The sequence below is a fragment of the Bombina bombina genome, chromosome 2, assembly GCF_027579735.1.
Source record: "Bombina bombina isolate aBomBom1 chromosome 2, aBomBom1.pri, whole genome shotgun sequence".
In the NCBI taxonomy this organism is placed as follows: domain Eukaryota; kingdom Metazoa; phylum Chordata; class Amphibia; order Anura; family Bombinatoridae; genus Bombina; species Bombina bombina.
Genome location: NC_069500.1, coordinates 1180443326 through 1180458184, shown reverse-complemented (window position 1 = coordinate 1180458184; position 14859 = coordinate 1180443326). Strand labels below are relative to the sequence as shown.

At 40.1% G+C, this 14859-nt stretch overlaps 1 protein-coding gene across 1 annotated transcript in view; it reads left to right on the top strand.

Annotated features, from left to right (window-relative positions):
- LOC128647464 (uncharacterized) overlaps positions 1 to 14859 on the top strand; it is a 106164-nt gene that overhangs the window by 14591 nt on the left and 76714 nt on the right. Inside the window, exon 4 of the mRNA XM_053700250.1 lies at positions 6490 to 6737. Coding sequence (XP_053556225.1) covers positions 6490 to 6737 — 248 coding nt within the window. The remainder of the gene's footprint in view (positions 1 to 6489; positions 6738 to 14859) is intronic.

Genomic DNA, 14859 nt, shown 5'->3' with positions numbered 1-14859 from the left:
AGACCTAAGGGTAAATCTAAAGCTTCTAACCGTTTTTGTTCCTTTCAACAAAATAAGGAACAGAAACCTAATCCTTCCCCCAAAGAATCTGGTTCCAATTGGAAACCTTCTTCAAGTTGGAATAAATCCAAACCGTTTAAGTAACCAAAGCCAGCCCCCAAGTCTGCATGAAGGTGCGGCCCTCATTCCAGCTCTGCTGGTAGGGGGCAGATTAAGATTCTTCCAAAACATTTGGGCAGATTCTGTCCAAAATCAATGGATTCAGAGTATTGTCTCTCAAAGGTACCGAATAGGATTCAGAGTAAGACCTACTGTGAGAAGATTTTTTCTCTCACGCATCTCAGCAAATCCAGTAAAGGCTCAGGCTTTTCTGAAGTGTGTTTCAGACCTGGAGCTTTCAGGGGTAATCATAGCAGTTCCGTTTCAGGAACAGGGTCTGGGGTTTTATTCAAATCTACAGTATTCATTGTCCCAAAGAAAGAAAATTCATTCAGGCCAGTTCTGGATCTGAAAATTTTGAATCGTTATATAAGAGTGCCAACTTTCAAAATGGTGACTATAAGGACTATTCTGCCTTTTGTTCAGTAAGGGCATTATATGTCCACAATAGACTTACAGGATGCATATCTTCATATTCCGATTAATTCAGACCACTATTAGTTTCTGAGATTCTCTTTTCTAGACAAGCATTACCAATTTGTCGCTCTCCATTGGGCCTAGCAACAGCTCCAAGAATCTTTTCAAAGGTTCTCGGTGCCCTACTCTCTGTAATCAGAGAACAGGGAATTGCGGTGTTTCCTTATTTGGACGATATCTTGGTACTAGCTCAGTCTTTACATTCTGCAGAATTTCACACAAATCAACTAGTGTTGTTTCTTCAAAGACATGGTTGGAGGATCAATTTACCAAAAAGTTATTTGATTCCTCAGACAAGGGTCACCTTTTTAGGTTTCCAGATAGATTCAGTGTCCATGACTGTCTCTAACAGACAAGAGACAATTAAAATTGGTTTCAGCTTGTCGGAACCTTCAGTCTCAATCATTCCCTTCAGTAGCTATGTGCATGGAAGTTTTAGGTCTCGAGACTGCAGCATCGGACGCGATCCCCTTTGCTCGTTTTTATATGAGACCTCTCCAGCTTTGTATGCTGCACCAATGGTGCAGGGATTATACAAAGATATCACAATTAATATCCTTAAATCCCAATGTTTGACTCTCTCTGAATTGGTGGTTAGATCACCATTGTATAGTTCAAGGGGTGTCCTTTGTTCGTCCAACCTGGACTGTGATCACAACAGATGCAAGTCTTTCAGGTTGGGGAGCTGTCTGGGGATCTCTGACAGCACAAGGGGTTTGGAAATCTCAAGAGGCGAGGTTACAATTCAATATTTTAGAACTCCGTGCTATTTTCAGGGCTCTTCAGGTTTGGCCTCTGTTGAAGAGAGAACCGTTCATTTGTTTTCAGACAGACAATATCACAACTGTGGCATATGTCAATCATCAGGGTGGGACTCACAGTCCCCAAGCTATGAAATAAGTATCTCGGATACTTGCTTGGGCGGAATCCAGGTCCTGTCTAATTTCTGCGGTCCATATTCCAGGTATAGACAATTGGGAAGCGGATTATCTCAGCCATCAGACTTTACATCCGGGGGAGTGGTCGCTCCATCCAGATGTGTTTTCTCAGATTGTTCAGATGTGGGGTCTTCCAGAAATAGATCTGATGGCTTCCCATCTAAACAAGAAACTACTCAGGTACCTGTCCAGGTCCAGGGATCCTCAGGCGAAAGCGGTGGATGCGTTAACGGTTCCTTGGTGTTACCAACCTGTTTATATTTTCTCGCCTCTAGTTCTTTTTCCAAGAGTGATCTCCAAAATCATCATGGAACAATCGTTTGTGTTGCTGGTAGCTCCAGCATGGCCTCACAGGTTTTGGTATGCGGATCTTGTTCGGATGTCCAGTTGCCAACCTTGGTCACTTCCATTAAGGCCAGACCTTCTGTCTCAAGGTCCATTTTTCCATCAGGATCTCAAATCATTAAATTTGAAGGTATGGAAATTGAACGCCTAGTGCTTAGTCATAGAGGTTTCTCTAACTCGGTGATTAATACTATGTTACAGGCTCGTAAATCTGTATCTAGGAAGATTTATTATCAAGTTTGGAAGACTTATATTTCATGATGTTCTTCTCATAAATTCTCCTGGCATTCTTTTAGAATTCCTAGAATTTTACAGTTTCTTCAGGATGGTTTGGATAAGGGTTTGTCTGCAAGTTCCTTGAAGGGACAAATCTCTGCTCTTTCTGTTTTATTTCACAGAAAGATTGCTAAGCTTCCTGATATTCACTGTTTTGTACAGGTTTTGGTCTGTATCAAGCCTGTCATTAAATCAATGGGGGGTAGTTATCAAGCCGTCAACCTCAAATACGCTGGAATTCCGCAGCGTATTTGTGGCGAGGCTGATTCGCCTTAGTTATCAAAGGCTAGAGACCGGCAAAAGTAGAATTTTGTGACGTAAGCTTCGATCCGCCGGACTCAGTCCGACACAGATCGATTCTTACGTCACTCCAGATGTTCCGCACACAAGTGCGGCACAATCTGACTACTTTTGCTAGTTATCAAAAAACTAGCAGGTACGCTCGGCACTTTTCCGGCCCAGCGTACCTGGTTTTCAATCCGCCGCCCTGGTGGCGGCGGATCCCATAGGAATCAATGGGAGTCTGACCATAGCAAAAGTACAAGTTCGCTGCTGCCAGACATCCCATTGATTCCTATGGGAGCTGTCTACACCTAACACCCTAACATGTACCCCGAGTCTAAACACCCCTAATCTGCCCCCCCTACACCGCCGCAACTAAATAAAGTTATTACCCCTTAAACCGCCGCTCCCGGAGCCCACCGCAAGCTACATTATACATATTAATCCCTAAACCGCCGCTCCCTGACCCCGCCGCAACTATAATAAATGTATTAACCCCTAAACCGCCGCTCCCGGACACCGCCGCAACCTACATTATACCTAGTAACCCCTATCCTGCCCCTCCTATACCGCCGCCCTCTATAATAAAGTTATTAACCCCTATCCTGCTGATCCCGCACCTCGTCGCAACTAAATAAATAGTTAAACCCCTAAACCGCCGCTCCCGGACCCTGCCGCAACCTATATTAAATGTATTAACCCCTAATCTGCCCCCCCTACACCGTCGCCACCTATAATACATTTATTAACCCCTATCCTGCCCCCCACTACACCGCCGCCACTGTAATAAATTTATTAACCCCTAAACCTAAGTCTAACACTAACCCTAACACCCCCCTAACTTAAATATTAATTAAATAAATCTAAATAATATTTCTATTATTAACTAAATTAATCCTATTTAAAACTAAATACTTACCTTTAAAATAAACCCTAATATAGCTACAATATAAATAATAATTTTATTGTAGCTATCTTAGGATTTATTTTTATTTTATAGGTAACGTTCAATTTATTTTAACTAGGTACAATAGCTATTAAATAGTTATTAACTATTTAATAGCTACCTAGCTAAAATAAAGAGAAATGTACCTGTAAAATAAAAACTAACCTAAGTTACAATTACACCTAACACTACACTATACTTTAATAAATTATTTCTATTTAAAACTAAATACTTGCCTGTAAAATAAACCCTAAGATAGCTACAATGTAATTAATAATTACATTGTAGCTATTTTAGGATTTATTTTTATTTTACAGGTAACTTTGTATTTATTTTAGCTAGTTAGAATAGTTATTAAATAGTTATTAACTATTTAATAACTACCTAGCTAAAAGAAATACAAAATTACCTGTAAAATAAATCCTAACCTAAGTTACAATTAAACCTAACACTACACTATCATTAAATAAATTAAATACAAATAACTACAATTAAATACAATTACATAAACTAACTAAAGTACAAAAAATAAAAAAAGCTAAGTTACAAAAAATAAAAAAATAGGTTACAAACATTTAAAAAATATTACAACAATTTTAAGCTAATTACACCTAATCTAAGCCCCCTAATAAAATAACAAAGCCCCCCAAAATAAAAAAATTCCCTACCCTATTCTACATTAAAAAAGTTCAAAGCTCTTTTACCTTACCAGCCCTTAAAAGGGCCTTTTGTGGGGCATGCCCCAAAGAAAACTGCTCTTTTGCCTGTAAAAGAAAAATACAACCCCCCCCAACATTAAAACCCACCACCCACATACCCCTAATCTAACCCAACCCCCCTTAAAATAACCTAACACTAATCCCCTGAAGATCATCCTACCTTTAGTCGTTTTCACTCAGCCGAGCCACCGATGGAACTGAAGAGGAGATCCGGAGCGGCAGAAGTGATCCTCCAAGGGGCGCTGAAGAAATCTTCCATCCGATGAAGTGATTCTCCAGGCGGCACTGAAGAAGTCTTCCATCCGGGCGATGTCATCTTCCAAGCGGCACTGAAGAAGTCTTCTATCCGGGCGATGTCATCTTCCAAGCGGGGTCTTCAATCTTCATCCCGCCGACGCGGAACATCCTTCTTTCCCGACGGACTACCGACGAATGAAGGCTCCTTTAAGGGACGTCATCCAAGATGGCGTCCCTTCAATTCCGATTGGCTGATAGGATTCTATCAGCCAATCGGAATTAAGGTAGGAAAAATCTGATTGGCTGATTGAATCAGCCAATCAGATTGAGCTCGCATTCTATTGGCTGATCGGATCAGCCAATAGAATGTGAGCTCAATCTGATTGGCTGATTGGATCAGCCAATCGGATTGAACTTCAATCTGATTGGCTGATTCAATCAGCCAATCAGATTTTTCCTACCTTAATTCCGATTGGCTGGATTGTGGTCCTTGAGCCATATCTTTGACCACAGTACCTGAATGAATGATTGATTGATTGATTGATTGATTGATTGATTGATTGATTTGCTTGCCAGGCTACAGACTACCTTATTTGGCTGTCACATCAGTTAAAGGGACACTGAACCCAAATTTTTTTCTTTCGTGATTCAGATAGAGCATGCAATTTTAAGCAACTTTCTAATTTACTTCTATTAACCAATTTTTCTTTGTTCTCTTGCTATTTTTATTTGAAAAAGAAGGCATCTAAGCTAAGGAGCCAGGAAATTTTTTGTTCATAACCATGGATAGCACTTATTTATTGGTGCTGTCTAATCAGCAAGGACAACCCAGGTTGTTCACCAAAAATGGGCCAGCATCTAAACTTACATTCTTGTTTTTCAAATAAACAAAGCAAGAGAATGAATAAAATTTGATAATAGGAGTAAATTAGAAAGTTGCTTAAAATTACATGCTCTGTCTGAATCACAAAAGAAAAAATTTGGGTTCAATGTCCCTTTAACATAAGCAACAAAATGTTAGTGTCAGTGGACTTTAACAAGTGAAGAACAAGTGACAAAACCCATTTCAGATTAATTTAAAATGAAAATTGATTCAGGCATACATTTTTTCAGCACAATATGTATTTCTTTGTTGTCTTTTTGTTATTACCTCCTATCAAGAGTTAGTTATCTTGAGGAATATACTTTTTCTCCCACCATCCCTCAGTATGCAAGTCTGTGAAAGGAAAATAAAACTTAGCCAGTATATTTAAAAGGACAGTACGCACAGCCTTGAGTATTCAGACAGGCTCCTCTATCCTTGTATTGATTTGTATGCAAGACAGAGGGTAAACAGTGGGAAGGGAGGCAAATAAGCTGTGCAAGTGTCTTGGAGCAGGTGTAGAGGTTATTAGTTTTATCAAAAATAAAATGGGACAACGCGGGCAGCAGATAACGTTTACAAAGGATGTCTTTGGGCACCCAGTTAACAATTACACACCACTGGTGTTCAGCAAAAGAATCCTTTAAACCAAAAATACTAATGAGCAATTGACCACACCACCTTCCTTTGACACGGAACAATAAGAAAGTGACCTGCACACTTTTCCTACAGCAGCAGTGCCCAAGATACATGTACTTATAGCTGTGACTGCGCCCTTCTTTTAATAGCCAATATATGTTATCATAAAGCTGGGAGCAGAATACTATCTTTATACTAACTTATAAAAATGTTTTATTGATTACTCAGTGTATTTTTTATATTTGCCACTAAATGCTATATTCTCTGTTTGAAATGAGAAATCAATTTAGCTCTGTCTATTTGATATAGTCCTGCACCATATTATTATGCTTGATTAATGATTTAAAGGAACACTACATAGATTTCATGCACCTCCCTCTAATCATGGGTGTTGCCATATTGGAACTTAGGTTACACTGCAGGTATCTGAAGGTGAGTTGCTGTGCATGTGAAAACAGGTAAGCATTACATGGAAGATGGATTTCAAAATGGTGGCACCCATGACAATTGAATAACCTTAATACTATCCGTATAAAATGTATTTAGGGTTCAATGTCCCTTTAAGACACATGCCTTTCTACAGAAATTGTATTTCTCACTTTATTGCAGGTACCCATCTCTGAAGATGCATGATATAGTGCACATAGAGCTATTCAGCGCTCAGACTTTTGCTTACATTCGCACTGTTAAAGGTTGTTGTAATGACTTTATAACAAAGGTTTCTGTGAATCGTCAAGGTTCTCATGTTGTGGCATTTTCACAGCTGCCCAACACCAACACAACAGAAATAGTAGTCTGGAATTTGGAAACAGAAGAACACAAACACATTGTTAAATTCTCATCTGTACCTGAAGGAGGTTAGTGTTCTGTATATTCTACAACTGATATAGATTACAGAGATGTCAAGCTTCATGCTTAAAGGGATATGAAACCCAAACATTTTCTTTCATCGTTCAGATAGAGCATGTGATTTTAAACAGCTATCCAATTTATATCAAGTATCCATTTTTCTTCATTCTATTGGTATCTTTTGTTGAAAAGCAGGGACATTGCATAGGAGGTGGCCCCTTTCTCGAGCACTATATGGCAGCAGTTTTGCAAGAATGTTATACTATCTACTGCCATGTAGTGCTCCAGATGCCGACCTAGGTATCGCTTCAAAACAGAATATCACGGTATCAAAGCAAATTTGATCATAAAAGTAAATTGGGAACTTTTTTTAAAATGGTTTGCTCTGTCTGAATCACAAAAGAAAAATTTTGAGTTTCCTATCCTTTAATTTAATTTCCCATAAGAGGTTATCACAGGCAGAAAGCAATTGATAGCACAGAGTGTGTTATCTTGTGTACGTCCTGCACAAAGAATGAAGCACAATCTGGTATAATAAATAGATGGCATCAAAAAAATGTTAACCAGAAAAATGTAAAGTGGCTGAAATTTTTTTTAGCACGCCCCTCACTTTCAGTGATACTATTTATACTATTATAAATACTATTATAAATACTATTAAGTGGTGAGTTCAATGCTGCACAATACAAAATATTGCTTAAAATGTTACACTTTTGGAGGCCTGAAGTAAACCAGTTTGCATAACAAAACACATGGAAATTATATGGCAAAAATAGTATTTAACCTATATTTACACTTATATAACAATAAAAAGGTTTATTATTATTGTCAAAAAGGTATTATATCCTTTGTTAAAAGATTAAAAAAAGTTAGTTTTTTTATTTTATTTTATTTGCTTCTTTTTGTATTATGGATCAGGTGGCTGTGCGGGATGTTACCTGTAGCTTATGTTTTGATGCCCAGGTGGAACCCCCAGTACCTTTTTGTTCATGTATTGAAAGAACTTTAGCTTATAGAAATAGACTTTTTGACCCTGAGCCATCATTAGCTAAGGCGGATGCTGATCAGGAGCCTCCTGTTTCAGATGTGCCGCAGCTTTCTCCTCAAGCGTCCCAATCCTATTCATCTGCAGATGCAGTGCCCTGCGTTTCCTCTCATGCGCCATCTGGAGTTATTTTGCAAGATATTGCTACCCAGGTATCTTCTGCAGTATCTGAGGCGCTGTCTGCTTTTCCCATGCTGCAGGGAAAACGCAAAAGGAAATTTATAGAAACAGTAAGTAAGGTTTCTGATCCTGAAGTGGCTAAACAAAGTATTTCCTCTCAGAAGAGGATGAAGATTCTTCGGGTGCAACTGAGGGTGAAATTTTGGATTCAGGCAGTATAATTCTTTCTTCTGATGCTGAAGTTGTGTGGAAGGCTTGCTCAACTAAGAATTGGTTTAAACATTTATTTTTTCTGTACCTCTGATTTTGCAAATTCTATTAAATGTACAGATTGGTTTGAACTTCATGTCTCCAAGGACGTTGTTGTTAAGGCACTGCCACAACTTTCTCCTTTTATGTCCTAAGCCTATATGGTGTCACATGCAGTGCCCTGTGGTTCCTCTCAATCACCTGGAGAAGTGTATTTGCTTACAGAAGTTCATGCTCAGGTATATTCTGCTGTATCTGTGGCTTAGTCTGTTTTCTTTTACTTCAGGGAAAAGGCAAGAGGACATTTTAAGTCTCAGATAAGAGGGTTTGTGCTCCACATGCTACTACGCAGGTTTGTCTTCTTCCAAGTTAGTGAGGAGGATTCACCGGTAGTTTCTGAGGCTGAAATCTCAGATCTGGACAGTATAATTCCTTCATCTGTTACTGAAGTGGTATCCTTCAGTTGCTTGCTTCAAAACCTCTTATATTGTCAGTAGGTCTTGGCTGACTGGATGACACCAATCCCTATTGTTGTCTTTCCTTTGGAGTTTTGTGAACTTTGTCAGTTCTATATTTTTCTTTCCTCTCTGGAAGGGTTCTAGACGTGATGTTAGATGTTCACAGGATTGTTATAGAGAATCCGGGGATATTTCTCCCTGTCTCACGTCCTTTTTAAGATTTCCTGTCACTATCTCTCTTTAAATGCACAGTGTCTTTAGTAGAAGGGAACTTTCTACTTTTAATCAGAGAACTTAGATCTCTGCAGAGATAATCTAGTTTTCTTACTGACATAGGTAAGAAGCTGGATGTTTAATTGTTTATTTAGAGCAATGTCTTGTCTTATTAGATTTGTTGTACTAGCTGCCGGGCATTGTGGCTGAAATTTATGGTCAGCTGAGAAGCCTACCTGTGGTTTAGTGGTACAGACTAGGCTTTATAGTTCTGCAATTGCAGATTCAATTCTTTCTGTTTCCTCCAAATACACGCTTCTAGTGTCTCCTTTTAAGGATGAGACTTTGTTTGGGTCATGCCTTTTCAAGTCCAATCTAAGTTTTCCTCCCAGGGGCAGATTTCTCTTTCTAGAGTATCTGCAATCCAAGTAGGATGAGAGGCATTCCTTGAACTGGATACAGGTTCTTCATCTCTGGGAGTAACAGTTCCAGTCCCAGTTTGGGAACGGGATATAGGTATTTACCTCATATATTTCAGATTCTGTCCTTCAAAGTAGTATCCTGTCTCCTTTGGTTCTAGTGGGCCTGTTCATAATGAACTTAGACCTGAGAGATTTATTGTTTCCTTAATCGGGAATCTTCTATAATTTTCTTAGTTTGCGCCATCCCAGTCAATCCTTTAGATCTTGGGATATTGCAAGTGTGTTTTTCTGGACAATATATAGTTCAGGTATCATCCTGACTTCGAGCTAACTCTCTTTTAAGAGATCTTGTCCAATCATCTTTTCCGGGGATGGGAAATGAATCTGGAGAAGAGTTCCCTTGTTCTTTCCATAAGGTTAATTTATTTGGGACTACCGCCACAATACCCTGAATTAACCCGATTTTGTTTGATTTTGGAAGCTATGCAGGATCAGGTCTGGTCAGTACCTGGATGGGAGACTGCCTGGGAACACCAGGTGCGGTATGCTTGGACCTTTATTTGATTCTTTATCTAGGAGATGTCTTTCAGAGGTCAGAAAATCAAGGATTTATTCCTTTCCCCCACTTTGCAGTCTTCTGTCCTGCCAACAGTAAGTTTTAGTGGCCGGTGGATATCTTAGCCATCTTGCAACCAGAAGGTTGGGAGTTTGGATTTAGCTGCAGTTGATTTTTCTTCACTTTTCTGTGACCTTGTGTATGGAGGGAATTGGTCTGATGGTAATCCATGGACATCATACCTTTTGCTATTTTCCATGACATGGAGAACTTTTGGATCTGTCTTAAAAAATATATTTAGATCAGATGACAAGAGACTTTCTTCCGTAGTATTTTTTCAGGAGTATCTATCTCCAGGTGTGTGTTTCTAGAGATATTCCTGGGTGATGTGAACAGGGATGCCAACCTGCTGGGCTGGTAAGCTGTCTGGGTCTTTAAGGATTATGGACTTGGAAGTGTCTGCTCTCCTCTTTAAACATCTTGGAGTTGAGAGCAATTTGAAATGCTCTGATGACTTTACCTCAGTCGTCCCTAGCTTGGTTCCAGCCGGACAATATCACCTCTAGGGTTTATATCAACCATAAGGGAGGAACTAGGGGTTCCTTAGCCATGTTGGAGGTGACTTGGATTGTTCAGCGGGAGGAAGCTCCCATTTGCTGTCGGTCATCTACTTTCCAGGGGTGGACAATTAGGAGTCGGACTTCTAAACAGACTGATAATTCATTCCGGGGAGTGAGCATTTCCATCCGGAAGTGTTCTCTAGGTAGACCCTCACATGGGGGGTTTCAGGAGTTGGCTTCTGTGGACATTTCAACAGAACGCCAAGTTTTGAAGGTATGGTTTATGGTCATGTGATCCGCAGATCGTCCTGATAGATGTTCTGACGTTTTTCTTGAAATTCAGTCTTGCATACCTTTTTCCTCTGTTTGTTCTCTTTCCACGAGTCATTACCCGTATTTTCTGATGAGAGCGGCAGTGATTTTATTAGCCCCTGCATGGCCTCACAGGATCTGGTATGCAGACCTAGTGGAAATGTCTTCCCTCCACCTTGGAGACTACCTTTGAAGAAGGACTTATGATTCTTGGTCTTTTCCTTCATCTAAATCTCTGAAGCTGACTGCTTGAAGATTGGACGCTTAGTTTTGTCTAAGCGGGGGTTTTTCTGAATTTTTTATCCTTTCTCCAGGGTGGTCTGGAGAAGGGTTTGTCAGTCAGTACCCTGAAGGGTCAGTTTTCTGCATTGTCTTTTTTTGCTACATAAACATCTGGTGGACATGCCAGATGTGCAATTTTTTGTCAGGCACTGGTCTACATCAGGCCTGTGTTTAAGTCGGTTGCTCCCCCTTAGGGTTTTGACCTTGTTCTTAAAGTTTTGCAGTAGGCTCTGTTTGGGCCTTTACTTTCCATAGATATTAAGTTGTTATTTTGGAAGGTTTTGTTTCTTATTGATATCTTTTCTGCTTGGAGAGTCTCGGAGCTCTCAGTTTTGCAGTGTGATTCGCCTTATCTTATCTTTCATGCAGTTAAGGCAGTTATTCATACTAGTTAGGTTTTCTTCCTAAGTGGTTTCGGATAGATATATTAATCAGAAAATTGTTGTTACTTCTCTGTGTTCTTATCTTTCTTCTCATAAGGAATATTTGTTGCACAACTTTGATGTTGTGCATGCTTTTACTTTCTATCTACAGGCGACTAAGGATTATCGCCAGTTTGCTGTTTGTTTCTCTGGGAAACATAAAGGTCAGAGAGCTTCAGCTACTTCTCTTTCTCTTTGGTTGAGTAGTATAATGCGTTTGGTTTATGAGACTGCTGGACAGTAGCCTCCTGAGAGAATTTCAGCTCATTTCACTAGGGCTGTCCCTTCTTCTTGGGCTTTCAAGAAGGAAGTTTCTGTAGAACAGATTTACAAGGCTGCAACTTGGTCCTCTCTGCATACTTTTTCCAAATTTGATATTTTTGTCTCAGCTGAGGCTTCTTTTGGGAGAAAGGTTCTTCATGCAGTGGTGCCTTCTGTTTAGGTTACCTGTCTTGTCCCTCCCTAATCATCTGTGTCCTCTAGCTTGGGTATTGGTTCCCACTAGTAATTGATGATTCCGTGGACTCACCATATCTTAGGAAAGAAAACATAATTTATGCTTACCTGATAAATTTCTTTCTTTACGGATATGGTGAGTCCACGGCCCACCCTTTATTTTAAGACAGTCATTTTTAACTAAAACCTCAGGCACTTCTACACCTTTGTGTTATCTTCTTTTTCCATTTTCCCTTCGGCTGAATGACTGGAGGTTATGGGTAAGGGAAGTGACATATAAAGCAGCTTTGCTGTGGTGCTCTTTGCCTTCTCCTGCTGGCCAGGAGTAATATTCCCACTAGTAATTGATGATTCCGTGGACTCACCATATCCGGAAATAAATAAATTTATCAGGTAAGCATAAATTATGTTTTTTTATATTTAAAGGCATGTGTTTTTATATTTAAATGTCAATCACCGAGATTATGAGTTTTGCGTTAGAGGCTGTGCGGTGCTAACGAGCAGTTTTCCCTCACCGCTCACTTACCTGCAGCGCTGGTATTACGAGTTTTCAGAAACCCGTCGTTAAAAGACAAGAAGTGAGCGTTGAGCAAAATTTTGCTCATTACCGCACTCCAATACCAGCACTGCTTAAGTCAGCGGTGAGCTGGTCGTAAAACTCAGTAACGCAGACCCATTGATTCCTATGGGGAAATAAAATTTATGTCTACACCTAACATGAACCCCGAGTCTAAACACCCCTAATCTTACACTTATTAACCCCTAATCTACTGCACCCGACATCGCCGACGCATGCATTATATTATTAACCCCTAATCTGCTGCTCCGGACACCGCCGTCACCTACATTATATGTATTAACCCCTAATCTGCTGCCCCCAACATCACTGCCACCTACATTATATTTATTAACCCCTAATCTGCCGCCCCCAATGTCGCCGCCACCTACCTACACTTATTAACCCCTAATCTGCCGTCCCAATGTCGCCACCACTATAATAAACATATTAACCCCTAAACCGCCACACTCCCGCTTCGCAAACATTAGTTAGATATTAATAATAATAAAACCCACCCAATACACCCTTAAAAAAACCTAACACTAACCCCCTGAAGATCGACTTACCAGGAGACGTCTTCATCCAAGCCGGGAGAAGTGGTCCTCCAGATGGGCAGAAGTGGTCCTCCAGACAGGAAGAAGTCTTCCTCCAGGCGGCATATTCTATCTTCATCCATCCGGCGCGGATCAGCCAATAGGATTTTTTCTACCTTAATTCCGATTACCTGATAGAATTATATCAGCCAATCAGAATCTAAGGGACGCCATCTTGGATGACGTCACTTAAAGGTACCTTCATTCTGTTTTAGTCGTCGCCAGAAGATGATGCTCCGCGTCGGATGTGTTGAAGATGGACCCGCTCCGCGCCGGATGGATGAAGATAGAAGATGCCGTCTGGATGAAGACTTCTGCCCGTCTGGAGGACCACTTCTGCCCGGCTTGGATGAAGACTTCTGCCCGTCTGGAGGACCACTTCGCTCAGCTTGAAGACGTTTCCTGGTAAGTCGATCTTCAGGGGGTTAGTGTTAGGTTTTTTAAGGGTGCATTGGGTGGGTTTTATTTTTTAGATTAGGGTTTGGGCGGCAAAAGAGCTAACTGCCCTTTTAAGGGCAATGCCCATCCAAATGCCCTTTTCAGGGCAATGGGGAGCTTAGTTTTTTTTAGATAGTATTTTATTTGGGGGGTTGGTTGTGTGGGTGGTGGGTTTTACTTTTGGGGGGTTGTTTGTATTTTTTTTACATTTTACAGGTAAAAGAGCTGATTACTTTGTGGCAATGCCCCGCAAAAGATCCTTTTAAGGGCTATTGGTAGAAAGTCAAATTCCGTGTGAGCACCTGAACAACTGCACAGTCTTAATAATGAGAAAATGGTGACTTCTGTTCCAATAATGGAAAGACAGGAACAGTGTGTAATTGGTTAAAGACTCACCCCAGCTTAAGGATCCCTGCCAGGTGCCGCGGCTGAAGAGGAGACTAGCCCGTCCACAGAGAGCGTGCGTTCACTTTCCATTCTACCTTAAGGCTGCGGGTTGACTCCGTCAGAGCCCTTTCATGTGCCTCCGGTTTTGTCACTGCTCTCCTCCTGGGCCGTTGCTCCACTCGCGGAGACCTGCGGTAACTTGGCGTGTGACGTCACCGATTCCTTTTGCTTGCGGCTTCTGGGTCCCTTCGCCGTCAGATTATTCTCAGGTGCTGGCTTAGTTAGCTTGCGGTTATCGAAGTGTCAGTGTGCCTGCTCCGTTTCTTAAATGCCAAACAACAGAGTGATGAGCTGCACCAAAGTACTTCTTTAAAACTTTTTATTGTGGGTCACAGAAACTTCCCCAGGGAAGTATAATATCAACAAAGAAGGGGGCTTGGTGGTGTGTGTGGATAACACCCAAAGAGCTTATTGCTGACGCGTTTCAGCCGGTAGGGCCGTAGTCGTAGCATGAAGCTCTTAATCTTTCGGTATTTTAGGCTAGGTTTTTTTTTTTGGGGGGGGGGATTTTTTTTATTTTATAAGGGCTATTAGATTAGGTGTAATTAGTTTAAATTTCTGTAATTTGTTTATTATTTTCTATAATTTAGTGTTTAGTGTTTGTTTTTTGTTTTGTACTTTAGCTAATTTAATTTAGCTAATTGTATTTAATTTAGTTAATTTATTTAATTATAGTGTAGTGTTAGGTGTTAGTGTAACTTAGGTTAGGTTTTATTTTACAGGTACATTTGTATTTATTTTAGATAGGTAGGTAGTAAATTGTTAATAACTATTCTACCTAGTTAAAATAAATACAAACTTGCCTGTAAAATAAAAATAAATCCTAAGCTAGATACAATGTAACTATTAGTTATATTGTAGCTAGCTTAGGTTTTATTTTACAGGTAAGTATTTAGTTTTAAATAGGAATAATTTAGTTAATGATAGGAATATTTATTAAGATTTATTTAAATTATATTTAAGTTAGTGGGAGTTAGGTTTAGGGTTAGACTTAGGTT